The sequence below is a fragment of the Corvus brachyrhynchos genome, unplaced genomic scaffold (genome assembly GCF_000691975.1).
Source record: "Corvus brachyrhynchos isolate BGI_N302 unplaced genomic scaffold, ASM69197v1 scaffold10, whole genome shotgun sequence".
NCBI lineage: Eukaryota > Metazoa > Chordata > Aves > Passeriformes > Corvidae > Corvus > Corvus brachyrhynchos.
Window position 1 is genome coordinate 8,489,354 of NW_008236180.1, and position 11,043 is coordinate 8,500,396.

Sequence of the window (11,043 nt, forward strand, 5' to 3'; positions counted from 1 at the left end):
ACCTTTGGTTGTTTTTTTCTTTACTAATCAGTAGCACATTGCCAGCATCTCACCTGTGCAGCAGGACACCTCGATTTTGAGAGACAGTCGGTTTATAATGTGGAATTTTTAAATGATGTTTAACCTGTAATATCACAGATCACTTATGACCCTCTCAATTTTGTGCTTTTTTTACCTTGACATCTCTATATATTGAGAAGAAAAACACTTTTGACCTTTTATAATTTCTCTTTTCAATCTTGTCCTTTGAATACCCTGGCATCTGAGGCAGTTTTAATATTTTCAAGGAATAACGATCTGTGTGGTGATCTAATTTCTAAATATTTTACATGTTTTATGATGAAATGGGGAGCTGTTACCCACAGAGGAGAATATTTAAACAAATTCTTGTTTATTTTGCTATTAAAACATTGCACCCTTAGTATGTAATGAAGAAAGTTTTTGGCTGAGTGTTTTATTTTGTCCTGTCCCCCTTAAGTAGGACAATAAAATAGTTCTTTTTATGGCAAATGTCATGTGTTTGCCATAAATGCTATAGAAATTAATCAATAGATAACGTTTGCATTGTCAGGAAGAGAAAAATGTCAGAGCAGCAAAATAAACGTCTCATGAAGCATTGAATGGATACGGGAGGGAATTATCCATGGTTTTCAAAAAAGAAAATATTTCTGTTGTGTTTGTTGGCTTTTGCATGTTTCTAATTAGAGTAATTATCAGGAGCTCAATGTATGGGAGGAAAAGAGGCCGAGAGATGCAAGGACAAAACGGGTGTGTTGAACATGAACAGCAGAAAGGAGTTGTAAAAGGCCCCTGATGAAATCGGGCATTTTCTCTCCCAGCTTTGCAAACAGTGTGGGTTGAGAGAAAAGTGAATTACCTGATTTATTTTGGGTCTTTCTGCCCCGTGTTTGGGCTTTGATGGAAATGCTGAACTTGAGCACAAAGAGGAGTTGGGATTAACCTCTCTGAAAGGCTTAGATGCACTCACACAGCAGAATTCCATCATCACAGCCCTCTCTGAGCTGGCATTTAACGCTTCTCCATATCCAGCATCGCCTTTGCTGCTCCAGGTGTGACCTGGAACATCCAGGAGTTCAGGAAAAGGCCAGGACAGAGCCTGGCTGCTGCAGCACAGAGAATCTCAGTGCTGGGGCAGCCAGGGACAATCACCAGGAGTGCAGAGGCACTTGGACACTGCCTGGAAATTGGGGATGGAAGATTTTTTCCATGTCTGCACCAGCCAAATGTGTCATTTTGGCTCCCCAACAGTCTTTTGGAGCAGTTAACCACGTGCACTCATGTTTCTCAGCGGCAAAAGGAATGAAACAAAACCAAAATTAGCACCCCCGAGACTTACTTTGCATAAAAATATTTGCAGAAGCAATTCAAGTATTTAATTTTACACACAAAAATATTGGCTGTATTTGCCTCGAGTCAGCATCAGAGCAATGATATCTCCAGGATCTGCAGATCCCACCCCTGATTTCTGCCTGTAAGAGGAAAATTCAATTTCTTTTGAATTCCTTGCACCCCTCATCCACAGTGGCCTGTGCAGTGCAGGTGCCTCCCCTGTAACCACCACTGGCACCTTTGGATGTGTGATTACAGCTCCAAAACCTGAGCTCTCTCCATTGGCATGGGAATCGTGTCAGATAATCCTGCATCCAAGGGCCATTTCCATGGATCAGGATCCCTGCATCCCTGAGCAGCGTTCGTGATGCCCATGATAGGTTTCATGGCTTTTTAGCTCCAAAGTCCTGGAAAGTCTCTTTTAACTGAGGATTCTTTCCTTTTATCCCCCTCATTACTTTTTTCCCCTCATTACTTTTTCCCCAAGTCTTTCTTCTCCATTATTTTATCTAGCAGCTTGTACTTGTTTTATAGCCCAGCTGGCACGGCCTCTTCCAATTAAAAATATATCCTGCCCAGTGGTCGATATCTGGGCCTTTGTGTGAACATCCTGGAGCATTAATTAAAGAAATTAATGCCCAAGCACCTTCTTGGCATGAAGTTCTATCCTTTCAGAGAGCACAAAGCTTTCCTATGGAGTGGGAGATGTTTCTGTTTTCCCAAATAAGCTGTTCCTTCAGTGCCTGGGAGCTTGAGACATCCCAATCTATTAATAAAAATAAATAGATCTCGTTCCCTACCTTGTTCTTTGTTTCTTTATTTAGCATAAGGCTGGGGTTTTTCAAGTCACTTCAATTGTATTCTTGTGTTTTAGGGGTATAAAGAATAATGGTTTTTACACCTCAGTATTTATTTGGGATTAGATAGATGAGCTCCAGGTCTCCCTGTGGATAATGTCCTTGGAATCCCTCCTTAGCAGGTGATGGTTTCATCCTGCAAAAGTCATAAAAGTCAGAGCGTTGGGTGAAGCTTCTCTTTGTGTAGGTTATTGATATTAGGAGCAATCTGACCTGCAAAACTGCAGCATTTTTACATCTGGGCTATTTTTTTCACACAGAGCTGATTTTTGGCATGTTCTGGAATATGAAAGATTAGTGAGGGTGTTACAGAAAGTTCTGGTCAGTGGAATTAATCTCAATATTCAGCTGTGTGGAGCAAGGCTCTCGGTCAGATCTGCACTGATCTTCCTCTGCTGACAGCTCAGCTGTGCCAGAACCGCTGGATCCAGAAGGAAAAGGAGACCTCTGTCCATGGCTTGTTTCCTCAAAATTCACATCCCTGGTAGGGTGAGCAGGAGCAGCAGGGACAGGGAAGATAAATTCTGTATCTCCTTTTGGACAATAATGGCCCTCAGCAGAACCACGGCTCAGAACAGCCCCGCACTCCAGGCTTGGAGCTCCCAGAAGAAACCCCTGACTCCAGGAAATGCTGGAAGAAATGGAGCTCATTTAGGCACAGGTCACTGAAGGGATTTGAGCTCCCACAGGGGCACCACTCACAAGGGGTTTTCAAGAATTCACAGGCTGAAATACAAATATCTTTCCCCAGGGGCAGAATTTTCCCAGGGTTTCTTCAAACTGATGATGTGAAGAGCAGAGATTATCCAGCACTGGAGTCAGTGGAAAAACTTTAACTTCCGTAAGTGCACAATTATATCCCAGGGCAGTGGCTGACCTTTGCTTTCCAGTTGTCCTGGTTTTTTTCCCCCCTTTCCTATTTGAACTGCAGGCACCAGGCAGAGTGCTCCTGCTAATTTGTATGAATGAGCAGTAAAAATAAAACTTGTGGTCACTTGGAAGGTGTTCTATGCAGAAATCTTTGATGCTGCTTATGAATACAGGTTTCTGGTTTGAATTAATGCCTTTCAAATCCAAACCAGTTTTAGGAGAAGGGAAAAATGGTGTTGGATAAAGAGAATAAAAGTGGGGTTTCTGAAAGGGCACCTGTTGGGTGCTCACTGTACAACAGCTAAGGCCTGAAAGAGTTGGAAAATCCTCACTCTTGTGCTCAGGAAGTTGCTGGCACAGAAAAGCCACAAAGAAGTTTTAAACTGCTCATCCTAAAGAAGAACATGTGGAAAATTCAGGCCTGGGGCTGTTTTGATGAAGAGCTGAGGTGGCTCAAAGATCTCCTGGGCAGATCCTTCCCTGCCTCGATCCCAGAGGTTGGGATGTGAATATTCACAGGAACAAGATTCCAGTCCCTGAGTGAACGGCTCAATCAGGCTGCCAAAATGCTCAACTGGTAAGTCTTCCCCCTAAATTCAATGTAAATGTTCATTTTTTCACTGTTTAGCATGTACTAAAAGCTTTATTCTCAGAGTAACAAAGAACAGGAGAGCCATTGAAAGCTCCAGCTCATTCCCATGCAGGTGTGAATACTTTGTGAAAATAAGATTTTCTTTAGCACTAACTTGAATCCTTCACCTCACAGCACGGTGTGATGTGCCTGAGCAGCCCAGTGGCTTTTTGGGTGTACACTGAAATGACTGCAGGCATTGCTAAATGTGCTTTAAGCCTTCCCACTTGCTACCTATTTACCCAGGAATGAATTCTGCCCGCTGGGAATATTCTATACAACGGCAGTCATCAGTAATTAAACAAGAGAAAGCCACAAAGTAGCTAAATATTGCTTTAAGCTCATTTGACAAATAAGGCATTTGAAACAAAAGGTCTCAGATGCAGATTTGAAGTCCCTGGATGCAATTCAAAAGTGCTGCAATGTGTTTAGAAACATAAATCACTGACACACTTTTGCAAAAGGGTAAATAACTGGTGATCTCTGCTGTGGTGATGTCATTTGCTCATAAGCACTGACCTAAAAAAACCCCAAACCCCAAGGGTTATTGTCCATAAAGATCAAGTACTGATGAGCAGATTTTTACCAAAATTCTTCCTGTAGCTCCTAGAAATGTTCCTGGACAAGCTCTGTAGGACTCAGCCTGAACTGGTGCAATTATAAATAGAAATTTGCTCAACTCCAGTCCAGGAACTTTTCTGAGTCAGTAAATAACTCCCAGATGACATCCCAAGTTGCTGTCATTAATACTGAAGCTTGCTCCTTGGAGTGCTGCCACTTGAGACAATCTGATCTCTCACGTTGCCATCAGGAATTAAGCTGATTAGGAAAATCAGACCCCTTCCAAATCCTGTAGATTATGGATTTACTGAACTTGCCCTGCGAAAGGACAACCTTGCTGGGATGACTCTGCTCTCCAAGTCCTGGCTGTGGTGGATGAAGCAGCTCTCCAGTTTCTTGGCCCAAAAGGCACAAAAATTGGTGTTTTAGGTGTGTAAATCTTTTTCTGCATTTGTCTCTCCCTTTCTGCAGGCAGGAAAGCTGTGCTGGCACCCTCCCCAAAGGGCTGGAATTCATGCAAAAAATAACTTCTGTCTTAAAGCTTTTTTTTGTCTGAATCCCTTGAGACTCAGATCTGCTCATTAACACTGATCTCAAACTCATCCCGAGGGAGAGCTTTGAGACAAAGCTCAGTGCAATGCGGGCAGAAATTTTCTTACCTGCTGAAAGACAATGTCTCAAACTGAAAATTCCAAGGACTGGCATTGGTGTAGGCTGGGATTCACACACTGCACGGTAGGAAGTGACTTTTGGAATGGAAATCTTTCAGAAGGACACCCTTGTCAAGTACTTTGACCTCACAGTGGTTACTGAATGCAGATCTCCAGCAGTATTTACTGCATGGTTGGTTTTAACCTTTTCCCTTAGGTTTTCTTTGTTCATTTTGGAGAACTCACGAGTTCATTCAGCTTTGCTCATTTAGGCCTCTGCAGATGGAGCTGTCCTGGGGTTGTTGCACTCTTTGCCCTGACACGAGCCATTGCAAGCATCTTGTCTGCTGCAAAAAAGGCTCAAAAAACTGTTGGAGGAGCAGAAAAACTGGGGCTTCCAAAAAACCATTCATTTTTGGAAACCAAATACTGGGGAGAAGAAGTAAAAAAGGTGACATGGCATGTTTCTGTCCCAATTGCCAAGGATTTCCTAGAGATTTGGAGGCTGTGCCCGGCTCCAGAGATTTGCTCTTATGATATTTATTCTAAAACAGGAGGAGGAAAACTCAGCTACTTCCAGGTGCCCTGCTGTGATTTTTCTGTTTCCCAGCAGTGTGTGAATGAGTCAGGAGCAGCTGATGTGACCCTTGCAGGGAGGCTGGACACCAATCCCAGCAGCAAAAGGATGCCTTGGAAGGTGGTGAGTGAACAACCAGTCCCTCCAATAGAAAAAAAATCAAACCCTCCAATATATAAAAAATCAAACCCTCCAATACATAAAAATCAAACTCTCCAATACCTAAAAAATCTGTAGAAGTTGGCACATCTCAATAGATGGCACTAAGAATCCTAATGCAAAGCCATTCCCTGTGGCTTCCTCCCCAAATATCAGCACAAGCCTTCCAGTCAATCCAATCCCTCTAAATCTCAAACAAGCAATCTGATCAGTGGACAACCTCCTGTTCACTGCTTGTTTTAATGCAAATGACTCCCTCAGCAGTGCTAGTCTTAATTTTCCATTGGCCCTTGATGTGGAACTCCTTTGGTGAGAAATAAATCCGGGACAAGTCCTCCTGAGGGGAGGTGATCTGTGCACCTCGATGGATGTGGAGGGAGATGCATTAAATTTCACCACTTCATGAGCTCATTTTTCTCTGTTTCCTTGACACCAAATTAGCACACAAATACATCCACAAAATATATTCAACATTTTAAGCTAAACTGACCACCAGCAGAGTGCTGGAGCCTCTGCAAACTCCATCCTGAGTGTGGAACAAACCCCTTTGTTTGATCCTTCCCTCCTGTCAAAAGGGGAAGCTTCTCCTGCCAGGCTGTTTTCCTGGTTTTCTGATTTCTGATTTTCCTGTATCATCTGATTTTCTTGCATTTGAGCAAAAATCTCACTTCTTGCCTCATTAAAATGCTGTTGAAACACCCAAGATCACTCCCTAGGTCAGGGCAGAGCTTTGTAAAATTATTTATTTCACAGGATTGCACAGATGGATCAGGAAAATTAACAGAAAAAAAAGGGAAAAACAGGAGATCTTTCCTAGACATGAACTGAAGTACAGTAGTAAACCAAGACTTAAATTTTGCTTTATAACAAGTTTTAAATGCAAATACCTGCTTTAAAAGCAGTTAATGTATGTGCTTGATTTTATGGTCTTAATCCACCCAACCCCTGTTTTTACAGGAGGTTTAAACATGTCAATACTTCCTGGAAGTATTTTGAATACACATAAATACAGGAAATATCGAGCTATTTGTGGATAGTTTAGTGAGGATTAATGATGGCATTTGCTGGCCTGTTGGTGGCAAACAACTGACTCCTACCTGGGGTCTAGGAAGGAGCAAAAAGAACCTCCAGGGTCGTATTTTGCTCTCACTTTCACACTGATGTAATCCCAAAGTCTGTTGGACTCAGAGCACCAGAAACATTGGGATATTCCCAGACATCCATCAAGGAGCAACTGCTGCTGGAAGGACTGGCAGCATCTGCCTGGGAGCATTTCAAACCCCAATTTTCACTGGGTGCTTGGGGCTGGGGTGTGCTCAGCTGTGGCACGAGAAATGCTGAATAAAGACCTCAAATGCCAGAGCTGTCAGCAGATCTGAGCAGTGTTACCTTCACACATGCAGGCATCCTGCTGACTCATTTTCTTAATCACCTCCAAAATTCACAGGGAGTTTTAAAATTCTGTTTGCTGAGGAGGCCATCAAAACACAGATTTATCATAGCAGAGTGTCAGGGAAAATAAAGCAGCCCAACAAATACAGGCAGAGGATTGGTTTTTATTGTGTTCTCTGTTCTGCTGCTTCAGAAAATTAAAAAAATTCTTGAAGATGGGATGGACTGAGGAGAGGTACATGGAAATAGGCAAACTACAGAAAAGGCTTACTTCAAAAACCAAGGAAAATTGGATTTCAGACTAAAATAAAGCAAGGAAAATCTAGGCTTGAGTCTGCATCAGCGTGAATTAAAGACCAAAACCTTCTATTCATTGTAGGCACGTGTAGAGCTGAAGATTTTATTATATTCCTATAGGATTGCTTCGCATATTATGCTTATTTAAATGAAGTGAAATTTACTTCATAAAATATTTACAGCCTGTTCTTAAGAACCATCAGGCTCATTAGCCAGGTGAATTTGTCTTGGGTTTGGCCAACAAACTGTTTGAGCAGCAGAGAACCACGGGCCAGCTGTCTGGGAGCCAACAGCCAGATGGAGATGCCAGCCAGCTCAGGAATTGCAATCCCAGCCTGAAAGGATGTCAGAGCACTGGGAAAAGCCTGACCACGGAGCTCCACGAGCACAGGTGGGGATTGCCATCAGTATTCTGGGATGGAATCCCCCCCTGTGCCCCCTCATCTCACGTCTCCTCATTAGGGTGGGCTCGGCAGAGCACAGAGATGGGGGGAGATCCTGGGAGGGGCTGGGGGTGCTCAGCTCCCTGCAAAAACCTCTCCACGCTCAGCAAACAGAAAGCTCAGCCTGGCAGAAGGGAAGAATAATTAGGCTGAAGAAGAAAGGCAAGGAGAGGAAGGATGGCTCTGTCACCGAGGGGTTAGAAGGATTCCAAAGGCCTCCAGACACAAGCACGGAGCTCAAAAGCACGAGAGGAAGTCTGAGGCAGATTATTCCTCCCTTTTGTGAGGCAAATGACTAATTATACAAAGCAAGATGTTCTGTTTCCAAAGAGATTTGGAAGGTATCATGCAATATTGATACAGAAATCTTATTTAATGCAGGTTTACAAGGCAAGAGGTAGAAGGAAATGTAAATGCAAACACGGTGTTTTATCCTGATTCTCCCTGTGGCTCTTCCCTCTGTCAGAAAGCCTCCTCAGTGCTGGGGGTCTCCTGTGAAACAGCAAAATTCTTCCAGCTGGAGGCAGTTTTAGGCTTCCACAGTGTGTCCAGAAAGGGAAAGATGCTGTGAGCTTAATCTAACTGTTTCCATTGTTGTGTACTGTTGCTATTTATTTTACTCATTTTTCTTTCAAAGGAAGAAAAACCAAATCCCTGTTAGCAGGAGCTGGATCAATACTGGGAAATTCTGTCAGATAAAATAAGAGCAATCATTAACCTTGTTGCTTATGAATTAAATGCAAACTCCACTTTTCAACTCACCTCTCCCACAGCATCCCCTGCAAACTTCCCTCATTTTGCTCAGCAATCAAAGCCCAGCTCAGCCACCCAAACAGAGATTGTTACAAATAACCTTGGAGCTCTCTTCCTTCTGCTTGGCTGGGAAGAAAGGAGGAGGTGTTTCCTGGTATCAGATATTTTGGTGATAGGGACTCTCCAGGCTGCTTCCTTAGGTGGATTATGGATATTATTTCTAGCCCTGATGTCTCTTGGAGGAGCACATGGAGAACGTTCATGGCCATGCCCCAGCTCTGCTCTGGTCCAGGTGTGGGGTCCCCTGGCCAAATCCCAGTGCAGTGAAAGTCATCCATCTCTAATCCCAGCACAGGGAGGAGCTGGAGCTGCTGGAGAGAGTCCAGAGGAGGCACCAGGATGAGCAGAGGGATGGAGCAGCTCTGCTGGGAGGAAAGGCTGGGAGAGCTGGGATGGTTGTTACTGGTGCTGTTACTTGTGCAGTGTTAAAAGGCCACTCAGAAGCTTTAGGGACAGAAGAGATTTGAAGCAGGAGATGTTGAAATAGTCTGGAAATATTTATATTTAACTGTTTGTATTTATTTACAAAACACTTTTCCCACAGCTTTGTTTTGCTAGAGTCCTCAAACTGGTGTTCCTGTGCACAGGAGGGAATCTTTTAATCTGCAGCTCAAATTTCTACAAGAGGTACAAAGCTGTGCTCAAGTATTTGTTTGATTTCTAGTTTCCTTTCCTGACAGTAAGTGGTGCCTCTCAGCTGGATCCTTCCATCCATCTTTGTTGTGTCACTGAGCAAGAGGACGTTGATGCATTCCTAGAAAACAGAACCATTTCTTTTTGCCTCTTGCCTGATCAACGGGATTCCTTAAAATTTGAGTCTGGCCTTCTGAATTTTAGGGAGTTTGATGCTTGCTAAGAAGACTTTTGGCTGCTTTACGGCTTCTCAAAGACTTTGCTGAGTTCTGCAGAGTTAATGCTTCACCCTTGGTTCTCTGCATCAACTGAAAACCAGTCCCAGCTCACACTTGCCCACAGAAAGCTTTGCTGTTCAGCAGAGAGTGGATTTTGGTGCTTTTTATTCCTCCTCTTAGTTTCCTGTTGCTTGTTTAATTTCTTCTGTCTGCACCCAGAGATGCCTTGGGCAAGCAGGGAATGGAGGCTGCTGCTGTTAATGGTTGGCACAGGATGTATTTGTTGCAAAGCTGTTACAGGCACAAACAATTTGCTGTACTGAAAGGCATCTATCTAAAAATCATTTGCTCAATTTCTTCTAAACTGTTGGCGCTTTTTTGGTTTGGATAGAAATCTGTGTAGCCAATTCTGCGTCTGGGAGCACTGTGCCACTTCTGCCCGTTCCTGAAGTGAGTTTAGGTTTCACCATGAGACTATTTCAAACAGGGCCAGGCAATGCAGGAAGGGTCTTGTCCAGAAGCCATCAGCAGCACCAAACCACTCATGTTTTTAATAATCTCGAAAATCATGGGAGAACTACGCTAAGGTACCTGCTCAGTCTCCCAATCCTTCCAGTACACACCACAAAAGTAAATTAATCAGAGACAGAGGTGTTAAATCACACCATAACCATGTGGCAGCACCGTGAGGTGGCACCTGGCCACGTTAATGCTCGAAGAGGAGGCAGGAAAGTCCTGCCGGTGACCTCAGGGTGTGATTTGAGGAAAGCTGTTCCCTCCTGCGTGCTCGGGGTGTCCTGCCCCGAGCCCAGCTGCAAACACCTGCACAGGAGCTCCGTGCCCTGGGACACTCCCGCAGGTTCAGTGCAGCCTTGCAGGCTGCAGCGCTTCCCCATCCTCCTCCTCCTGAAAATCGGGGATGTTGCGATGTCCTGGCGCTTTCCCTTGGGCTTTGCAGCCGCTTCAGAAGTTGCCTGGGAGGACAAGAGTGTGTGTGAGCAGGGGCAGTTCCGAGGGGAGGCTCCCTGGGGATGAAACCTCGAGCCTGCCCCGCTAGGTGAGAACTGGGCAGGTTTGTTCTGACACAGCTGCTGCGGAGGGGGGGATTTGTGGCGGGGGAAGATAGAGACAGAGAAGTGCAGTGTGCAGCACCCTGCCGCTGCTATCAGAGGCAGGATCTGGCAGTTCTGGGGGAAGGTGCCACCTCTCCGCTCCGCCACTCCGAGCATCCTGGATCTCCAGCTCGAATTGCCGGCAGCGGCGATCATGGCAGCGCCGGATGGGTTTATTTCTTCGCCACCTCTCGTTTCTCTCTCTCAGCAATAATTCACCTGAGGGCTTCTTTTCCCCCCGCCTCCCCTTCTCGCGCTCTTTTTTGATGTGCAGAGAGGGGAGAAAAGGGCGTTCTGGACAGCGCGTATTTCGCTCGGCAGCTTTTTGCGGCGCGCTTTAAAGAGCTCGCCAAAGGACCCGGGGAGAGAGAGAGAGAGAGAGAAAGAAAGAGGGGGGAAAAAAAAAAGAGCACGGCACAAAGTGGTGGCGGTGGGAGGAGAAGGCGAGGAGAGAAGAGCCGGCGGGCAGGAGCCGGCGGA

The 11,043-nt window shown here is 44.8% G+C and overlaps 1 protein-coding gene across 1 annotated transcript in view; it reads left to right on the forward strand.

Moving 5' to 3' along the window:
* The first annotated feature begins 10,123 nt into the window (after nt 1-10,123).
* Nucleotides 10,124-11,043, forward strand: part of CBLN4 (cerebellin 4 precursor) — a 7,765-nt gene continuing 6,845 nt past the window's right edge. Inside the window, exon 1 of the mRNA XM_017735936.1 lies at nt 10,124-10,203. Coding sequence (XP_017591425.1) covers nt 10,124-10,203 — 80 coding nt within the window. The remainder of the gene's footprint in view (nt 10,204-11,043) is intronic.